Here is a 22882-nt window from a genome sequence, read left to right on the forward strand (position 1 = left end):
ACGTGACTCCAAAAACCACCAGGCTGCAAGACTAGCAAGATGATTAAGATTGGTTTTTGGAGTCTTTTTGTATTTGTTATTTTTAGTTCCTCCAACAGTCAATTTAATTACTTTCTTTGGGGGGGGGGGGTTCGCTATCGTCTAGAAACTTTAACAGGGGTACGTGCCCTGCTCTATTTGATACATTATTGTTTTTCTTTGTATTTACTCGTAGTTAGGTACAGCATTATACGTCAAGAGTACCAACATGTGAATATCCACGTAGTTACAAAAATAAGTACCTATTCATCAACCCTATTGCCGAAGTACCTAATACTTAAGCTTTGTGTAGGTACGTATTGATGTCCTTTTGACTGTACAACTTTCAACTGCACTGTATTGTTTGTTATACATAGCAAAGTAACCACATAATGTACCCGAAGTAGGGTTATGTTTTCGAGCATATGTAAATGGCTGAACAGATTCCAACATATTATTATGAGATATCATGAGATTTGTTATAACTGTTAAAGTGACACAGGGTAGGTATACGAGTACTTACTATTAATACTTATGGCGTCTGCGAAAAAAATGTGGAGGCGAGATTAAGTTTTTTATTCTTGTTAAATGGGTATCAAATAAAAGAAAATAATTAGTACAATCCAAAAAACATATATTATAAAACGTTTAAGCTACTATTTTCTTAGAAACGTCAAAAAAGTATAAAATACTTAATAGAAATAAATACAAATAATCAAAAACACTACTGCTAAAACTTTCTAGTCTAGGACTTTGTACCTAGTCAAGCAAATTGAAGTTCAATAGTTGGGATCCAATAAAAATTGTGACCTGCTTAAAAATTGTTACCAGTTTAAAAATTGTGACCAGCTTAAAAATTCCCAGTATATGTATCCCGACTGTTTAATTTCTAAACTCATAAAATACTGATTATTTTCTTTTTAGCTTTTATTTAAAGTTTTTTGAAGCAGTTGGTTTATTGTTTTCTTTAATTATTTATTTCAACCGGTTAATTTTAGGGAAAAAATTTGATTTACTGTTTGACGAGTTTCCCCGAAACCCAGTGATGCGATTTAGATGCAGGAATTCCTCATTTTTATCTTAATGGGAGCTACCCTATGGGATAACCGTATCCTTAAGTAAACTAAATCATCATCAAAATAACGATGAACCGGATGCTAACGTATGTACCAATGTGCGTTGGATAGAACAAAGGATTTCATAATTACCTACTTATGGTTTTTTAACGTCGTAAAATAATGTTTAATAAACTTGAAAGTGACGATACGATTTATCATAGAATTACAATCAGAGCTCCGACGGACACGCGGAGAGGGTTAGCTCTTGTCCAAATTGACATGCGGGATGCCGTCTCGCGTCTTAGCTTTGTATGTACTCGTATTGTTCTGCAATACGGGCCACCCGAAAAGTTATTCTTATAGAAAGAGTTGTACGACACAAAATGACCATAATTTAAGGGAGGCCGGAGATAGGAGGCACTAATGGAAGTTATGTTTAGTTAGTACACTTAATACGGTCGAGAGTTCATCTACGTCGCGGTTATCAAACAGCGATGTACTCGCTTCTTATCCAGAACAGTCAGTGCCCTACCCTCCGCCAGCTCACATAAAACGTTTATTAACCACTCAATCAATTTAAACTGATACATAGTATTAGGTTGTGAAAAAGTAGTAAAAGTACCAAAATTACAAATACAGAAGAATTAAATCTAAAATAGAAATGATCAAATCTTACAGGAAATAACCATTATAAAGTGTTTGTAACACTTAAATTAACTAATAACTATATTATAGTTTATTATTTAAACAATGGGTTACTCGTTCTCTCGCAGGCAGTGGATTACCATAGTTGTTATTTCGATAGCTGATTTTTGCAATGCAATATGTGTAGCATTGCAGGCGCCGTTTTATCCTCAAGAGGTCAGTACATAAATATTTATTTCTTTCACCTTCATTTAGCTTGTATTACATAATTCGGACACATCTATTTTTTTTTGTCTACGCAGCAGAGCAATGATTTTGAGTGTACATTTTATTAAACTTAATAAAAGCTGTTACTAAGTAAGTACAACATGTAGTACCTGTAGCAAAAATATAGATCCTTACCTATCAAACTGTGCAAAAGCAACAGGGTTAGGTATTTTTCAATGCTTCCACGCAGCGCACCCTAAGAATTGTCTCTTGAGGTAATTCCAAAACAAAAAATAAGTAAATTCTTTATAACTAAGAATCAATTAGCGAGTGTGTTTGAAAATCATGAATATTTTTTTTTGAAGCAGCGTGAATGGAAAGGTCGTGATTTTGCTTATAGCCTACTCGGGAATGGGTTGGCTACTCTGCCTTGATCCGCGTCTTTCTCTGCGCAGTCCTAGTTATAATTAAGAGCTATACTAGTGTGTGGGATAGCTCTTAATTATAACTAGGACTTCAGACTGGTAGAAAATTATTTTCATGGATTTTTTTGTAGTCGGTTCTATTTTTTGTTATATTTTTTTTTCACGCTTTTTAGTGTACCTAAAAGATCTAAGATACAATAGTTTAATGTCAACTGCTCGTCACCTTTTACGAAAAATTGCTTTTTCCGATGCAGAGACGTTCATTATTGCGGAGTCCTGCAGGGCTACTACGAAACTCGAAACTTGAAGTTCGTGTCGCGCGGTCCCTTTCGCTTTCGTATTAAATAGTATAAGAGTTTCGAGTTTCGTAGTAGCCCTGCTGGTGGTGCCCGTTCCATTTCACCATATGCATTACGATGATCATAAATTGCTTAGAAACTGTGTTAAAGTAATTGAAATTCAACCCGTGAGTACTTGTTATTGAGTAGTCACTCCGTTGGTCAAATGTGGTCTTCATCATCAGTTCCACTTCACCAAATGATGATTTTCAAGAGCAAATGCACGAGTCACTACTAAATATTTATAATACTGAAATTACCCTGTGTCCCTACAATATTTGAAGAGTTCCCTCGATTTCCTTAGGATCCCAATCATCAGATCCTGATTTGGTGCTTATAGGACCTAATTGAAAGCATTCCTAGATGAACGAAAAAAAATTTTTTTCAAATAGGTTCATAAAAATTACGGGGTTCTGAGGTAACAAACATGAAAAGAAATACAACAAAATTGATTACCTCCTTATTTTGAAGTCGGTTTAAAAGTACCCTGTGTCAAGTCCTATAACGTGTACCTCTTGAGTGTAGCCGTTTACGCGTAGTTAGATGACATTCAAATAAACCAACTTTGCTATTTATAGAATTACTCAGCGATTTGTTCTAAAATGTTCTTTGTCGTGAGATTGCTTTGCGAATTGATAAATTTATTTACTACAGTCAATCTGTTTTTTAATGTGTAGTGATAGAAATTCAGGCATCAAAGTAGCAGTTACACATCGATAACAAAAAAATGTTACGTGCCTACAAGAACAGCATCTATTCAAAAGCCGATTAGACTTATTAATTAACCTTAGGCCTTATTTACGTACTTGACAGTGGCGTAGCTATCGTATGGCCAGGTGGTGCAGTGCACCAGGGCCCCGGACCTCAGGGGGCCCTCTAACCTAAGCTTTGAAAAGAGAGGAAGCATAAAGACGACCAGATGGACTAGTGGTTAGAGAACCTGACTACGAAGCTTGAGGTCCCGAGTTCGATTCCCGTGTCGGGGCAGATATTTGTATGAAAAATACGAATGTTTGTTCTCGGGTCTTGGGTGTTTAATATGTATTTAAGTATGTATCTATCTATATAATTATATTTATCCGTTGCTTAGTACCCATAACACAAGCTTTGCTAAGCTTACTTTGGGACTAGGTCAATTGGTGTGAATTGTCCTGTGATATTTATTTGATATTTATTTATAAAAGAAAAGAGAAAAAAAATGTCGTGAGCATGCTTTCGAGATTTTTTTAAGGTACTTTGATGTTTTTGAAGGCCAATAAAAGTTCAAGGTGATATAGGTATAAAAAAAATAGTTTATTCACTAACTTAAGATATAACACGAAATCTGAGTTGGTGCCTCTTTTTAAGCATTAACATGCTTGTGTTAAGAGACACTGCTCCTCAACATAGTAAACTGTATAATTTTAGGTGTACAGGTACTTTAAAGACATATATTAAACTAGCTTTTGCCCGCGGCTTCGCTCGCGTTATATTTGGAGTAACATACATTTACTTTCTGCGATCCTTTTTTCGTGTTTTGATTAATTTTTCGGAGGATTATATGGAAATACAAATACAGACAGATTTTATTTTAGACAGATGGTGCAAATTTTGTAATACAATAATCGACCTGCATACGTAATTAATTATGATTCTTACCAGCTTTGAAACCCTGCTTCGCTGATTCAGGGTTGGAATTTTAGAAAACGTTAAAGTACATACCACGCGTTTCTTTTGCCCGCGACTTCATACACGATATCCATATCCATACTAATATTATAAATGCGAAAGTAACTCTGTCTGTCTGTCTGTCTGTCTGTCTGTCTGTTACGCTTTCACGCCTAAACCGCTGAACCGATTTTGATGAAATTTGGTACAGAGATAGAATAGACCTTGGGAAAGAACATAGGCTATCTTTTATCGCGAAAAAAAGGCTTTAAGGGGTTGAAATAGGGGATGAAAGTTAATATGGTGAAAGTTCGTCGCCGTCGAAGGTAAAACGATGAAATTTGGTATTTAGGCCCTTCATAAGAAATAAATCGATATTTGTTTGAGATTTTTTGAAAATTCGACCTGTGAGGGGATGAAAGTTTATATGGAAGATCGCCATTGTCGAATATAAATCGATGGTTCTTTATGAAACTTGACATTTGGGCACGTTATAAGAGATAAATAGATATTTGTACGCGCGTTTTTTAAAATTCTTCCTGTGCGGGGGTGAAATAGGGGATGAAACTTTTTTTATTCGACTGGATGGCAAACGAGCAAGTGGGTCTCCTGATGGTAAGAGATCACTACCGCCCATAAACATCTGCAACACCAGGGGTATTGCAGACTTTATATGGAAGATCGTCATTGTTGAAGATAAATCGATGGTTCTTTGTGAAACTTGGCATTTGGACATTATAAGAAATAAATAGATATTTGTTCAAGCGTTTTTGAAAATTTTACCGGCGAGGGCATGTTAGCAGAGGAGATGATGCAGTGCCCTTTAAACTCATAGCAAAATGTACGCAATGTGGGGTCATTATAGATGGCTTACTGACTTAGACAGTCAGACATGAAAAATTATGATTTTCAGATTTTTCTTATTTATTGTGCTATGTAAAAGCTGCCTTTGTGCAAAAAAAAATCCAAGTTTCTAGGACAGCCGGAAGTGCTCTATAACTTCTTCTGTTAAGGCGATTTGTATGGACACACATTTTAATGACTGTAGCTTTTGATTGCCTTGACTTAGAAGTTTCATTTTTTCACAGCTTTCGGGACTATTGACCTGAGTTTAGGGTTTTAATCTCAAATAATCTCAATTCGATACCGATATTCCGCGCGTTTACGAGATAGAGGATCTTGACAGACAGACGGACGGACGGTAAGCAAGGTGATCCTATAAGGGTTCCATTTTTTCCTCTTGAGCTACGGAGCCTAAAAAACATTTTTTCCGGCGTTTTTCAAATTTCGACCTATTTACCTACTTGAAAATATGGGGATGATAGTTTTTAAGGAATTCCAAACAAATTTACTATAAGTATGTTTATCGAAAATATGTGTCGCTATGCTTAGTAAAAATGCCTTAGTTAATTATAATCCTACCCTCCTAGCTTACAATAAAGGACGTAAGGTGTCAAGAGTTCAGTATGAAGAATAATAATGAGTCCTTTTGTGTTGTAAGTGTATAATACACGTCATATTGCTAAAATGTGGCTACCCGCAAAATATTTTTGTTTTATCAAAGAACATGGATATATGAATGGACGGAAGAACAAAAATAAATAGTTTATATTTATAGCAATGTATTAAAATAGGTTATTTTCAGTAAACTGTGGAAGTTTCTATGTGCTATTATTGGCAGAATAGTTATCCTAAATAAATTAAATACTTTCCAAAGTTATTATTCCACGCGGACGAAGTCGCGGGCAAAAGCTAGTAGGATTATATCCCGAGAAATTGTAAAGTTCCCGCGGGACATGAATTACTGTTATGATCTATTTTAATATTCTTAATTGTCGACTAGAGACACATTGTAGCTTTCTATTATTGGAATAATTTTGAAAATGTGCCTCAAAATTGAAACTTATTTTTATTCTGCGGAAAGTTTGCAATTTTTCTTAAAGTAAGTACCTAGTCTAATGTCAATCAGGGATAGTGTATCTTTCTATTGATAAAAGAATTATTTAAATCAGCTCAATAGTTTCAGAGATGACCCCCAATAAACAAAGAAAAAAACAAAGTTGAGATATTTTCCTATTCTTTCTATTTCTCTGATCTTTGCCTTAGTGCACCTCTGCATTACTTTAGGTCCATCTATGCCAAATTTCACACCGTAGCATGCTGAACGGTTGTGTTGCTCTGAAGATGAGCTCTGGTTGAGTTCGAAAAGCGTCAGTGTAAAGGGGTGGTGGTGATAGATGGATTTGTGTGATTTGTGTGTTCTTAGTGTGGAGGTGGAGGAACTGCATGAACAAACATTGCATGGGCACAAAAGTAGCTATCATAAAGGTCGCGGGTGGGCAAAGTAATTGTGTCAGCTCATTGAACGTACATGTAAAATTTAGTATCTATGCTATCAGCCCTTGAGGAGTTCCGTCATCAGCAGCCAACCTTGGATGCAGTATCAGACGGTGTATATCATATAAACGCATTGTCATTGAAATTTAACAATCATGTAAAGTCCTTTGCGTGTGCCATCAATTTTTGAGGAGTTCCCGAGACGGTCCTCACCAGAATGAGTAGGATGTCACTGCTAAATAATTGTTACTAGATTTACATCAGTTTGCCAAATCTCCAGTCCCCAGTTTTATTGGTTTAGCTTATGCGTTTTCTGATTCAGTTGGTAAGTACCTACCTATATAAAATCCTCTTTATTCGGTTTATCCCGTGGGATGTTTGGAAAATCTTTGAAATAGTTTTTACCTACCTGCATGCCAAATTTGAAGTTTCTAATAATTATAGTTACGCAAATAGGGCCATTTTGAAGTGAAAATATAAATCCAATTTTATTCCCTATCCCGTGGGAAATTTGATAAATCCTGAAAATAGTTTTTAGCTGTTAGTATTACCTACTTGTTTACCAAATTCGAAGTCTCTAATAATTATAGTTACGGTAAAAAGGTCAATAATTGAAAGTGAAAATACAAATCCCATATATTCACTATCCCGTGGGAATTTCGAGAAATCCTGAAAACCGTTTTTAGCTGTTAGTACCTATTACCTACTTGCATGGCAAATTTGAAGTTTCTAATAAATAATAATTATAGTTACGCAAATAGAGCCATTTTGAAGTGAAAATATAAATCCCATTTTATTCTCTATCCCGTGGGAATTTTGATAAATCCTGAAAATAGTTTTTAGCTGTTAGTATTACCTACTCGTTTACCAAATTTGAAGTCTCTAATAATTATAGTTACGGAAATAAGGTCATTATTTAAATGTGAAAATACAAATCTCATTTATTCACTATCCCGTGGGAATTTCGTAAAACCCTGAAAACGGTTTTTAGCTGTTGGTATTATCTACTTGCGTGCCAAATTTGAAGTTTCTAATAATTATAGTTACTGAAATAGGGCCATTTCGAAGTAAAAATATAAATCCCATTTATTCCCTATCCCGTGGGAATTTCGAAAAATCCTTTCTTAGTGCGCGTCTACACCTATTAAGGAACATATATTCCAAATTTCAAGTTTCTAGACCCAGCGGTTTGGGCTGTACGTTGATCTATAAGTCAGTCAGTCAGTCAGTCAGTTTCTATTATTTTATATATACTTTAACTTATTATTAACTTAACTATAAGAGTAGGAGTTTACACAAACAATTATGAACATGATGAGTGCATGTGAGTTGAGTGTGTCTTAGTTACATGTTGTGTTGTTTAACAGTAAGTTTTCTATGTCATAATAAGTTTTTGTTTTTAACCAATCCAGTAGCTTTGTTTCGACTTCATGGCATGTACAGGGGTATATGTTTATATGGTTATTTATGAGATTGTATAGTTTCGCCGATTGTGCTATCTGTTGTCGCTTTGCATAAGCCGTTTTTACATGTGGAGTTTTAATTAGGTATTTTGTTTTTGGACTTGTTTTTTCGTCGACTAGACGTTGTTTCTGATTGGTAGACAGTATGTTTATGTGTTTTAAGAGTAAGATTTAAAATATAAAGCTTTCTAACAGATATAACATCAGCAATTCTATACAATTCAGTTGTGGAGAATCTATAAGGCTTGAAATAAATAACTTTGAGCAGAGCCCTTTGCGCTCTTTCCAGTTCGAGGAACTTGTTTTTCGTGGCACCACGCCACGCTTGGTGGCTACATTTCTGAGATTTGTGAAAACCCAGATTAACTTTCTCACTCTGGACATGAGACTCTCAGTGTGGTGATGCCAGGTTAAGCGTTGATCGAGAATAACACCCAAGTATTAAGTAGTTTCTACTTTATCTATTACGGAACATGAACAGGTATTCTGCATAGTTTTGTCGCAAGTATGGATCTTTATTGAAAAATGTGATCCAGGTTGAGTACGTACCTATGCAGTTGGTGAAAAAATAAAATTCGTTTTAGCAGTGTTTAACGTGAGTAAGTTTCCATGGAGCCATTTAGCAACTTTAGCGAGTCCACGTATTAACACAAATATTATATATGCAAAAATAACCTCCTGCAGAGTAAAGCCACAAGACTATCACTAGGCGCCTGATCACAGATAACGGCATTCGTACTCGTAGATATTCAATTATTTAACATGTGTTTTGTAAATAATTATAAATTGCATTGCATATCTTCATACGTACACTCGCACAACACTGACTAGCAGAAATAATGGGTCGTCTTCCATCACATAAAAAGCTCAGTTATTTTTGCTTGTCAGTATATTCAGTCTTTGCAGCGCAACTATTTTCACTTAACGTGGTAAAATAAATAATTGAACGTTCTTTATCAACTCTTTACAATTAACCAAGTAAAGTTATTCGAAGAGATGCAATTTATATATCTTTTACAACAGACTCGTCTAAAAGACCCAGGAACTGCAGTAATTTTATTTTTACCGGACTTCAAAAAAAGGAGTGTTATTGATCAATTCGTTTGAGTATTTGATGTTTGATACCTTTGAACTCCGTGATTTACTTGAACCGATTATTATTATTTTCATTGAAAAGGAATACCTATATCCAATTACGTCCCATTGTCACGAATTCAGGATCTGTTGAGAAGATCCCAAGCAATTCAAGGGAACTTTTCAAATATTAGTGGAACACGTGGAACACCTACGGTGATTGGGTATATTTAGCAGTAACTTGTGCATTTGGTCTTGGAATTTACCATTTGGTGACGTGGATTGATGGGAAATGCCGCAGTCAGCCACAGCATCTGAAAAAGCAATCTTGTGTAAAAGGTGACGAGCACGTAACATTAAACTATTTAAACTTAAATTATAGTTACTAGTTTCTTCAACAGTACACGTCTTGAGTTAATGAGTACTTAGGAATACCTATACAACATTGATGAACAAGCCCAGATAGAATCTGACCCTATACCTACCACGAAGTGCAAAACTCGAACTTCGTTGTTGCCGTGCCGCTGACGCTTATGTCATTTAATACGCGAGTGAACCTATAATCGTCTACCTTACCTACATGCTATCTATTTGTCTGCTATCATTCCTGCTACCTCATACTGAGGCACCAATTTCAAGTTAGTAGATAAAGTAAGTTTCAAATAGGTGGTTACCTTACGCTTATATTCTGCGGTCTGGATGCTATATGCTTATATTGGGTCCACACTATGCAGGTGGTAGGACCTTGTGCAAGGTCCGCCCGGATTGCTACCACCATCTTGCTCGCTAATCCTGCCGTGAAACAGCAGTGCTTGCACTGTTGTGTTTCGGCGTGGAGAGTAAGACAGCCGGTGGAATTACTGGCACTTGAGGTATCCCATCTTAGGCCTCTAGGTTGGCAACGCATCTGCAATACCCCTGGTGTTGCAGATGTTTATGGGCGGTGGTGATCTCTTACCATCAGAAGACTCACTTGCTCGTTTGCCATCCAGTCAAATAAAAATAAAAAAACACAGTACTCATATGTGGATCCAATTTGCACTGTTCAATGCTATTTTTTATTCTCGGTAGGTAAATATCTATGTTTAGCGGTATCTTTCTTTTTTATTCGATTAGGTATCCATATGGAGTTATATTATATATTTGTTTTCTTACTTCTTCCTTATACTTACAGTCAAGAAAACTGAATCACGTACCAGGGTGGAACCTTTTCATAACCAACTTTCACTATGATTTCTTTGGCAGATGTACCTATGGAATGTTAACATGACATTAGTAGCACAAAGGTTCCACCCTGGTACCTACGTCATTCAGTTTCCTTGACTGTACCTACCGTCAAACATGGCAACTTTACTTTCTGCAAGCAACATTTTCCGCAAACCCTTAAATGACAAAATGCGTTGTTATTATTAATAATGAAATTGGATGATAGAGACACCCTGATATTACCTTTTTAAATCGGGAGTTACTGTCATCTAATTTTACTTAGTAATTAATAACAAATGTTGTCACTTAAGAAGCAACTTTAGCACTATAGACTGTGCTAACGTTGCTTACAAAAGGTATATGGTTGCCACGTTTGACATAGGTAAGTATTGGAATTTTTGCAGGCAGAGAAAAAACACTGTACGGCGACGGAGTATGGGCTGGTATTCGGGGTGTTCGAGCTAGTGGTGTTTTTGGTCAGTCCACTCTACGGGGCACACCTCAACCGGCTCGGACCCAAACTGCTGTTCAATGGCGGCATCCTCACCACCGGCACCTGCGCCATACTCTTCGGGTAATATGCTGCAACATTCGCTACATTTTCAAACGAAAACGATCCAAGACATGCTATGGCAAGGGCGTTATTGACTTGTAGGCCCTATAATGTATAAGTAATGATGCTTTCAGATAATCTGTTAAATTCTAAAATAATTACCCTGTAGACCAAGTGATCTAGTTTTTGTTGCGGATATAAAACATACGTATAGATATACCAAATCAGAAAACGTGTACCTAAGCGACTGTTTAGTTACGAATATTAAATCGAATATTATCACTCTCAAACTGAATAATATTAAGTTGACGGTCATTCTTTCATTGCATAAATGAACCTATCCTTAATTCAAAATAGGATAATAATGTTCATATCCTCAACATTTGGCCGTGTTGCTACTTGCAACTACCGAGATCACAAGTAAACCGAAGTGGGGTGTATCACGTTGATCAACGCGCGTTTTTATGCATTTAATTCTGTCACAGAACGCGGCTTCTGGTATGTTCTATATTCTAAGGTCAGGGATAAATGTATATTTGTACAAAGACCACAGACAGAGGTATATTACACAACAACATTGCTCGTCTCTGCTAGCAAGTCGTTTGATAAATGTACACCACGTATATGTTTATAACAGGTTACTGGACAGAGTGGAAGGTCACGGGCCTTTCATAACGTTGAGCTTTGTGATCCGCATGGTGGAGGCGATGGGTAACGCCGCCTTCCTCACCGCTTCCTTCGCAATCATCGCCAAAGAGTTCCCCAACAACGTCGCCGTTATGTTCGTAAGTTTAAAATAGACACTTTTTCTATACCGTTTGCATCATCATCATCATCATCATCATCATCGGCCTATCTTAGTCCACTGCTGGACATACGCCTCTCCAGTTGCACGCCACTGAGTACGATCCTCGGCCAGTGTCATCCAGTTCTTGCCAGCTAACCTACGAAGATCATCGCTCCATCTAGTGTGAGGGCGTCCTACGCCACGCTTGCCGATTCGCGGTCTCCACTCAATAACTCGTTTGCCCCAGCGGTTATCGGTTCTTCGACTGATATGGCCGGCCCACTGCCACTTCAGTTTGCTTATCCGGTGGGCTATGTCGATGACTTTAGTTCGGTGTCGGATCTCCTCGTTTCGAATTCGATCCTTCAGAGAAACTCCGTCCATAGCCCTTTCCATAGCTCGCTGAGCGACTTAAATTTTTGGACCAGCCCAACCGTGAATGTCCACGTCTCGGCACCATATGTCATGACAGGTAGGACGCACTGATTGAAGACTTTCGTCTTCAGGTTCTGTGGAATTGGCGATGTTAAGACTCGACTAAGTTTCCCATATGCTGCCCAACCCAGCTGTTTTCTTCTATTGGCCTCTTTCTCGGAGTTGTTTCTACCCAACTGCAAAGTTTGCCCGAGGTAAACATACTCTTTAACAACCTTCAGAGAGTTGCCCTGTACTGCAATTGATTCCGGACTTACATGTTCATTAATCATGATTTTGATTTTGTCCAAGTTCATCCGGAGACCGGCGTTGCGAAGAATCAGCTAGGTCGCTCAACATATGTTGCAAATCTTGTAGCGTCTCTGCCATGATGACGATATCGTCTGCAAATCGCAAGTGTGAGAGGTTCTCGCCGTTTATATTAATGCCATGTCCTTTCCAGTCCAGTGTCTTGATCACAAGTAAATTCAATATATCAATGAACTACAAACAATTACTTTGCTCGCCCACGACATAATGATCACTATTTCTATGCAACAAATGTGTGTTGATGCAGCTTCTCCACCTCCACATTGTAAGATCACACACAAATCACACAAACCCGACGATCACCACCACCACACTACACTGCCGCGTTTCAAACTCAACCAGAGAACAGTAGTAAAGTGAGTGAAGTATTTGTTGGTAGTTTATTGATATGGACTTCCGCAAAGTAGTTAACGCCTGCCTGATTCAATAACAATTGAATGCCGTGTGAGCTGAGGAAAGTAACCTGAGTAAAGTAGAACTATAAATGCTGTGTTGCAGGCATCGTTGGAGACTTTCTTCGGGCTAGGTTTGATCGTGGGCCCGACGCTGGGCGGCGCGCTGTACTCGCTGGGCGGATACTCGCTGCCGTTCGCAGTGCTGGGCTCGGCGCTCTTCTGCGCCGCCATCATGAGTTGCGTCGCGCTGCCCGCCTGCAACGACGATGAGGACCTGCGACCCACTGGCCGTTAGTTGCTTTTATTAGAACCATTCTTCTAAAAGATAAAGTTAAACCTTTGGGATTACTTTGTTGTACGAGTAAAGACTATTTTCTCAGGAATGAGTCGTGGTAGGTCTTAAATTGAGATTAATATCTAATACTAGCTGTAGCCCGCGACTCTGTCTGCGTTTCTACTTAGGTCCGAGAATAGGATGTAAACTATGTTTCATACTTCTGTATGAAAAATAGTTTACATCCTATTCTTGGACCTACCGAATATACACAAAAAAAACATTAAAATCGGTTAAGCCGTTTCGAAGGAGTTTAGGCACAAACATTTTTGACCCGTGAATTTTATATATTAGAAGATTTAAGGCCATCGTCTCTTGCCAACGTACGAGTAAAAACGAATTATGTGAGGTTTTTTTATATTACATGCCTTGTCATGAACAAAATACTGTCTCTACTTGCTAATAATACAATATTATAGGTAAATTATTATAAACGCGTCTCATTATCTGCTTAAAATTATTTTGTTTAAGAATTGTAGGGTTATGAACGCTATCTATCTACTAACTCGTGTCTGTCGCCAATAGTCGCCATTAAGTCGGTATACGAAAATCACAACATCTGTTTCGTCAGGCGCTTGGAGCTGTTTATAAAAATAAATGAAAGGCAGTGGGCTATGGTTTGGAACATTCGAACAAAATGATTCATGTACCAGGGTGAACCTTTTAATACTCAATTTCACTGTGATTTCCTTGACAAAAGTATGGCATGTCAACATGACATTATTAGCACAAAGTTTTCACTCTGGCACATGATTCAGTTTCCTCGACTGTACATTCTGCCAGGCACTAAATATGTTGGGTGGCGCTCTTTACCGGCCCGGATAATACCGACATGGAAATACCAACCCTGGTTTTCGTGTACATGCACATTGAAACTGTTATGAGGTTCAATGGGCGTGTACACGAAAAACAGGAACGATATTTCTATGTTGGTACTATCAGGGCCGGTAAAGAGTGTCACTCAATATACTTATCGTATTTGCGGCACGGTGATGTTGCAGCCAACATATTCACGCTACTGCGCGTGCCCGGCGTGCTCCTGGCGGCCATCAGCATCATGTGCACCAGCATGAGCATCGGCTTCCTGCAGGCCACCCTCGAGCCGCACCTGCGCCAGGTAACAAACCACAACAAGGAAAAATCATAAAGATTAACCCCCTGTTTCACCATCCATTGATTAAATTTATCCATCAAATAAAATTAGTTAATGGGTATGGTGAAACAGCCCCTAAAGGTTCTGATAAACTTGAGCATTCATTCGTAATGGCATTCTAGCGAATGTGTACCTAAAAGTAACATTCGAAAAATATATCCTATTTATCTAAACTTAGGTACAGCTCCACAAACTCTACATCTTAGAGCGCCGATCTTATAAATCGTTACCTTAGCACTGACACGTGAAGCATGGTGCGTGAACCGTTAAGCTAACGTTCGTTCAATATTTTCTTAACAATGACCCTGTAGTTCCGGAAAGATGAACAAAGCCATCATCAACAGCTTGAAGAAAAAGCCAAAGGGTACGTTTAGTTTGAACACTAATTTCCAAGTCTGCTCGGAAAACAGACACCCTTAAGTAAGTTAAATGACTGTGACGTGCGATAACATGCTGTTTCGCAGGTGGTATAGGACCTTGTGCAAGATCCGCCCGGATTGCTACCACCATCTTGCTCGCTAATCCTGCCGTGAAGCAGCAGCGTTTGCACTGTTGCGTATCGGCGTGGAGAGTAAGACAGCCGGTGAAATTACTGGCACTTGAGGTATCCCATCTTAGGCCTCTAGGTTGGCAACGCATCTGCAATCCCCCTGGTGTTGCAGGTGTCTACGGGCGGTTGTGATCTCTTACCATCAGGAGACCCACTTGCTCGTTTGCCATCCAGTCGAATAAAAACAAAACTACGCGATTTCATCCATCACAAAATCCGAGGACTAATAAACTAAAACTAACCCACGCTGAATTCACTCCACTCCAAATTACTGCTAAACCGAATAGTACAAATACTTAATAATATTTCCAATTTATAGTTCAAATTCTCGCCAATGATCCTGGGCGTGATGTTTGTGATAAACGGCGGCGTATACGCAGCCTCGGCGCCGATGTGGGGCTGGCTGTGCGACCGGCCCTCCGTCAAGCCCAAATACGTCACCGTACTGGGCTGCCTCTTCATCGCCAGCGCCTTCATGCTCATCGGCCCATCTCCCTTCATCTACCACGAAACGTAATTATACCAGACCAGACTAGTTACTAACTTTGGACTTTGTTAAAAAAGCACTGTGAGTTGCAGTTGTTGCAGTGCGAGTGGTTTACCCACCTAGATAGAAACGTGGACCTAGAAAATGATTTATAATACTAATGCATCCTTTCATTACTATCGTAGTTTGGGAAATGTAAACATACTTTATTTCATATCTTTACTGTTCCAGGATAGTGTGGGTAACTGTAGCCGGCTTGGTACTTCACGGGCTAGGCATCGGTAGTCAGCTCGTAGCTTCCTTCGCAGACGCCCTCGGTACCGCCATGTAAGTAATAAAGTCAAAGTATCAATCGAAGAATATTTAAATAATAAAACATGGAAAATATGAAAATCCAATGTTTATTACAAACGCAGCGCCATTGCAATGGCATCGATATTTTCTTTCCGTGCGTCGATAGCTATTACAGTTTGATTAATACGAGTTAACACTTGACAGATGGGCGTGCCTTCAGTCAATTTTCAACTTTGACGTGATACGTACGATACGTCAAAGTTGAAAATTGACTGAAGGCACGCCCACCTGTCAAGTGTTAACTCCAAGTAATCGTACTGTATAAGAGTTTACTCGTGACCACACAGCCGAATATACACGATCGAACTTCCGTGTAGGTACGTCTGCAATGATGCTTCAGTTAGTATTCAAACATTTACTCAAATCACATCACATTTTGGCGTACAGCCGATCTTGGGAAGTGCGTTACGTTAACTGAAGTTTCGCAGCTGATCATAATATGGTGTGCTCTTTGCCATGGTTACGCGTACCTACCCTAGACAATTGGGATTGGGATGCACCAAAAAAAATAACCTGTAGTTTTTATTTTATTTTTGGAAAGAATAGGATATTTTAAGTTACCATTTTCATCGATTTTGAATTTGGATGAGTATTAAATTTTTTATATTTTTTTACGAAATACGCTGGATGACGTCACAGTGAGACAGCCATGTTCCCACAGACTACTAAGAGATACTTACGTATCATGTTCCATTGCCTAGAAAAATTCAAGTCGTACATAACATAATCTGTGGCATTACAATTTGACAATAATTCAAGCACGGCTTAGGGTCCTAAATGAACCATGACAAATAGGTTTATTTATTCCTCTTCTTTTAGCTTCGATTATTCCTATGTTTGTTTAATGGTGTGATAGTAAATAGATATTTTTTTATTAAAATCTGATATTTAAATTCTTTTCTATTTACTTGTAACGTAGCAATTTAATAATTTAATTTGTAAAAATACATTGGGAATACTCCTATACATTTCGGACTTTACGACAAATGACAACTGTTTAAGACGGGTGCGCATCATGTGAGTAAAGTTCTATCTTTGTCACTCTTTGCTATTATAAGCAGGACAGCAACATTTCAAACTCAATTTGCTTAAGAGTGTAGACCTGCTTCATAACTGCCTTTGTGACGGTACACTGCAGGGGTCAAATGAGGGTCACTACTTATTTTTTTATTTAATTCAGTTTATCACATTTTTGGAATCTGATTTTTGAAAACGCTTCTCAAAGCCTATTTCTCCAAATAGTTTTCGATTTATTATATGTTGTCAAAAATTGGGACATCCCTATTCTTTAAATTATTTTTTTAAACGTTTTTATGGTCAAAATTCATCAAACATATTTTTGTCGTCGTTATAAGCCCATATTAAATATATTAATCTGTCATCTCCCAGGATGACAGGATCAAAGGAATTTGGGCACAAATTTGTGCCTCTGGGAGAGGACAGGTTAAGGACTCCCTAAAACACGTTATTACCTAGTATTTAATTTATTATATCCTCGTGGGCCCTCGCGTACTTTATAAAGGACCAATTAACACTAAAAATAACGGCCGAATGTATTCATGAAGTACAAATTGTTCATTGAAAAAAGAATCTTAAGATTTTTTTAATAATATCCAAAATAACAAAGCTGGTGAACCACGTTTACGGCGTAAGTAAAAAATTCAGGTCCCAGGAGCATAATACATATATTTTGGAAGTTTTTTTCAAGAAGCTATGTCACTGTTGTCTCTTGGGCAAGAGTGTTCCGTACCGTTAGGCCGGCGCCACACATGACGGAAATTCCGTCGCGTCGCCGTGGCCATTTAGCGTGGCCAAAACTGAACTGAACTGAAGCGGTAAGTCGCAAGACCCAGGCCATAATATCCTACACACAGAGTAACAAACAAGAAAACTTAGATGATTTTAATTACTGACTTAGATAATGAGTTAGATTGACTTTTAGATGCTAGTTAGACATAAATAAATTAGCCCTGGTGTAACCCCGCTGACAGCACTGGTATTGACGGCACATTAAACTGCTTGCTTACTTTTTGCAGTGCGAGTGGTCTGCCCAACTCGATAGAAACATACGGGTTGGTGTCAGGCATGTGGACGTCGACGTTCGCGCTGGGCGCGTTCATCGGGCCCACGGTGTCGGGACTGCTGTTCGACTCCATCGGCTTCAAGAACTCCACGTTGTTTATCACCGTCCTCAATCTTATAGTGGTGGGTAACCCTTCGAGGGCGTATTTGAATTTAATTCAATAAGTTGAACACCTTAACACCGGTAATAAAAATTAGTATGATTTTTGTCATAAAAATCTACTATACAATTAAATGAACTTCTTTCTATTAAAGGTATCGATAGGGATAATACAAACCCGCTTGTCTACCATACATAAATAAATACCTATTTGCAATACTTAATTTATTTATTTTTATTTTTTATTCGACTGGTTGGCAATCGAGCAAGTGGGTCTCCTGATGGTAAGAGATCACCACCGCCCATAAACATCGGCAACACCAGGGGTATTGCAGTTGCGTTGCCAACCTAGTGGCCTAAGATGTTATACTTACCTCAAGTGCCAGTAATTTCACCGGCTGTCTTACTCTCCACGCCGAAACACAACAGTGCAAGCACTGCTCCTTCACGGCAGGATTAGCGAGCAAGATGGTGGTAGCAATACGGGCGGACCTTGCACAAGCTCCTACCACCTGCGTAATACGTGTTAATTACGTGTAGTTCTACAGCAGATGGCTATAACTTCACATTTGTTTTATTTCAACGAATTTGGAGTAGCAATTTCAATTTGGAGTAACAAAATTTGTCAGATATCCAATCCTACTTTCGTGTAAATAGACTATGCCGAATGATACCTCGTTTTATACGGTAAGTACAGGACCTATAGTACAGGCCCTATACTACGAAGTGTACAATTCTAACTTCGTTTCTTGCCGTCCCGCTTATACTATTTAATACGAGAGTGAGAGGGACGGTACGATACGAACTTCGATTTTTGTGAATTTTGGAGTAGCCCCCCAGGTTAACATGGTACAACTTTTGAACTGTGTGGTGTGTCAGATGGTGGTAGTGGTGGTGTTCCTGTGGGCGTGCGACCGCGACGGCAAGCTGGACGTGTCGGTGTCGGCCGGCGACCTGCTGCAGGGCGACGGCACGCTCGACGGCAGCGTGCTCATCGGCGACGAGTTCACGCCCGCCACGCAGAGGGCTAAAAGGTCAGCTTATTTCAACAGTACTTTGCTCTGAGTTCTTTTTTTCTTGTTTAAAAGTGGAATTCCTTAATGACAAAAATATACATCGATGTCAGAAGAAGTTTCACAGTATGCACTCCGGGTTACCAGAATTTGTATGGGACCCATCGTCTCCATTACAAGTTCCTTTTCTTTATAATGTGTTGTGAACAAATCGGGTCCATTATTAAAAAGTGTCGCTTTTTGTATTCTTTGTTAGTAGTTTTTAGTTTGTATTTAGAGATGCTTTAGCGCTAATAACATTAAGCTAATAATAATAATTTAGTAATATAAATAAAACGGCCTTCGTGTAAACTTCACCTAAGTTCACTAAAATCTTTGGCACAATGATGGCTTTTGCGGATACTTTTGATCAAAAACGTTTTGATTGCACTAATAAATACAGTAATGCTTGGTTGTTGCTTGCAGCCACCGGCGCGGCATCAGCGTGGAGCGGTGCCGGCCGCCAGCCATGAACAGCCTGATCGCGTGCTCCAGCTACAAGAACCGGCGCTCGCCGTGGAGCCAGCGCACGCGCCCCTACCGCCCCTCCTACGGCAGCCTCGACCTGCGCTTCCGAGCCACCATGTCTGTCACGTAGGACTCTTACAGGACATTCGGGAATGCAAATCGGTTGATTTTAGAATATGTACATGAAACATGTTTTAAGTACCTACATTATACCTAAGCGATTGATAAACCTTGGTGGACTTACGAGCTGCGGTTTGCAACATTATTTATGTATACATCCAACGCAAACATCATAATGTATTTATTATAATATAACCATGGACCTTGAAGTCTAAAGAATTGTTTGTAATTACATTGATTATTTTTTACTGGGCTGCTTCGTATGCCTGTGTAGCTCTTGCGTGCTATTAATATTAACACTGGATTAAGTGTTAAACTTGCTTGTAGAATCTACTATATTATATTATATCTGATAGTAAAAACCCATTCCAATTAATACGAAATCTGTATACTTAGTCGATAATCTATTTCTACTACTTATCTGTCTTTAATGAGTAAAATTAAAATATTATTATTAGTATTGTTATGAACGCCCGATCATTTTAATTTAACCTTTAATTGAAAATTTATGAAAAATACGTACCTACTATTTATGCCTACTGGTTTTGTAATTCCGAATTTTTTTAACTGACTTTTTACTAACTTATGTATGAGTCATGTCATGGATATAGGCAAGAAATGTTTATAAAATTAAGATTTTGTTTTATTTCACCTCCTTATACACATTTCATTATAAAAGCGCCATCTGCATTGCGCGCAGTGAACGAAGACGATCACGTCGTGAGTTACTAGCGCTCTTTAGTGGTTATAGTAAAGCCAGCAACGTAGTGTAGTAGTAAGCTAAACTGGTCAAACAAAACTCGATTAGAGAAATACGCTTCATAGAGGGCGCCTCTGGGAACGGCGCACACGCAACCTTAAATTTATACTAGATACTGTGTTTCATACTATAACAACACTGATCAGTTACAGTTACACTAAGACGAGCCTTATTTGTAATTAGGTACCTACAACTAAACTTTACTTAAGTAAAAGACAAGCAACATTACCTACACGTACACATATACCTAGTTACTACATACTTCTACTGCGAACATATTATTCGGGAACATATTTAATACAATACGTAATTATTCGGGGGGTTACGCTGCAGTGTTCAATTTTATTTCGTAATTTGATTTGATCGATCTATCTAATTACCGAGAAGTCAAAAATAAACACTTCCTGTCGACATTACACCATCTTTAGTTAGGTACATCATTAGCTTACCTACCTACACCAGCCAGCACACCACCAGGATTTATTCGAACTGAAGCGTGGAATGATTTTTTTATTTAGGTATCACATGATTTTACAATAGCAACATCATTACTGTAAATATTCCTGTCTTGTGTCATTTCGTTATTACAAGTAGGTCTGTATTACTATATACTTTCCAAGTTTTGCCCACATTCAGGGAGCTCTGTGCGGAAAGGTTACATTCCAAGAGCAATTGAGAAAAGGTCAAAGAGTATAATCACGAAGATGCGACGCGCGACCTTACCTACTCGAATAGCGATTTCAGATAAAGAATTTGATAAATACGTGTCGCGATATGACACTTGGCTCACTAATAATAAAATATGCTATTGTGGAAATTGATTCTCGATCATTCCAATAAGCAAAACATAATAAGGTATTGAACAACGTAGTAAACGTATTGAACAATGCAGATCTTGGCGTATGGTGACCGTTTACTTTTCATATCATATCCAAAGAGAATAGGAATTAAATTTCATAATAACAACTGTCACAACTAGGTACACCGACGAACAAAAATAAATATAAGCTAATTACCTTGTCATATAAACGTTGTCTGAAAAGTAATCTGTAATTTTTGCTCGTAAGTATACTTACTTGAGTTCTTTTGTCGTATAATATTTAAAAATTTGGTTTACGAGTAACTATATTACCAAATGTTACACTTATTTTTACATAGGTAAACTATCTATATGTAGTCAGAAGTCAAAGGACAGAACTCTATTATAAAAGATAAAAGAGACAAAGGCTATATTGTTCGATAGTCTATATATACGTTGGGCTCAACTTTAAGGAATCTTTTAACATCCATACTTAATATTATAAATGCGAAAGTAACTCTGTCTGTCTGTCCGTCTGTCAGTTACGCTTTCATGCCAAAACCGCTGAACCGATTTGGATGAATTTTGGTACAGAGATAGAATAGACCTTGGAAAAGAACATAGGCTATCTTTTATCGCGAAAAAGAGGCTTTAAAGGGTTGAAATAGGGGATGAAAGTTTATATGGTGGAAGTTCGTCGCTGTCGAAGATAAAACCATGAAACTTGCCATTTCGGCACGTGATTAAGATATAAATAGACATTTGTTCACGCGTTTTTTTTATTCTGTCTGTGAGGGGGAAAATAGGGGATGAAAGTTTATTTATCGTCATTGTCGAAGATAAATCGATGGTTCTTTATGAAACTTGGCATTTGGGCACTTATAAAAAAATAAATAGATATTTGTTCAAGCGTGTTTGAAAATTTTACCTGCGAGGGGATGAAATAGGGGATGAAAATGTATATGGAACGTCGTCATTATCACAGATAAATCAAAGAATCTCTGTGTTTAAGTTTTCGATAAGAACTAAAACAAATCGGTTCAATTCGACTTGGACTCGCGCATCAAGGGTTCCGTACGTAGGTATTTATGAATATCCAGTGGTAGCAGAGCCTATTTTAAGCTTATAAGCATAATTTACGCAACGTGGGATAATTTTAGATGGCTTTTTGACATAGTCAGAAATGAAAAATTATGATTTTCAGATTTTTCTTATTTATTTTGCTATAAGGGGAAAAAAATTGCTAATAGAGCTACTTTTATACAAAATTCCAAGTTTCTAGGACAGCCGGGAGGACCATAATTTTTTCTGTTAAGGCGATTTGTATGGAAACACCTTTTTAATGACTGTAGCTTTTGATGACGTTAACTTAGAAGTTCAATTTTTTCACAGCTTCCGGGACTATTGAACTGAGTTTAGGGTTTTAATTTCAACTCGATACATACTCCGCGCGTTTACGGGATAAAAGGTCTTGACAGACAGACGGATAGACGGACAGCAAAGTTCCTTTTGAGGTACGGAACCCTAAAAAATATTTGTTCCGGCTCTTTTCACATTTCGACACTTTTCATACTTGAAAATATGGGGATGAAAGTTCGTCCAAACAAATTTACTATAAGTATATTTATCGGAAATATGTGTAGCTATGCTTAGTAAGAATGCCGTCTTAATTATAATCCTACCCTCCTAACTTACAATAAAGGACGTAAGATGTCAAGAGCTCACT

At 38.0% G+C, this 22882-nt stretch overlaps 1 protein-coding gene across 1 annotated transcript; it reads left to right on the forward strand.

The window, feature by feature from the left end:
- Positions 1-1357: 1357 nt before the first annotated feature.
- LOC141430520 (MFS-type transporter SLC18B1-like) lies at positions 1358-20231 on the forward strand. The gene is made up of 10 exons (XM_074091252.1): positions 1358-1937; positions 10823-10992; positions 11609-11756; positions 13001-13187; positions 14233-14348; positions 15254-15447; positions 15653-15748; positions 17812-17980; positions 18837-18991; positions 19436-20231. The coding sequence occupies exons 1-10, from the start codon at positions 1827-1829 to the stop codon at positions 19605-19607; spliced, it is 1518 nt and encodes a 505-aa protein (XP_073947353.1). The 5' UTR covers positions 1358-1826; the 3' UTR covers positions 19608-20231.
- The last annotated feature ends 2651 nt before the right edge of the window (positions 20232-22882 follow it).

The sequence above is a fragment of the Choristoneura fumiferana genome, chromosome Z (genome assembly GCF_025370935.1).
Source record: "Choristoneura fumiferana chromosome Z, NRCan_CFum_1, whole genome shotgun sequence".
In the NCBI taxonomy this organism is placed as follows: domain Eukaryota; kingdom Metazoa; phylum Arthropoda; class Insecta; order Lepidoptera; family Tortricidae; genus Choristoneura; species Choristoneura fumiferana.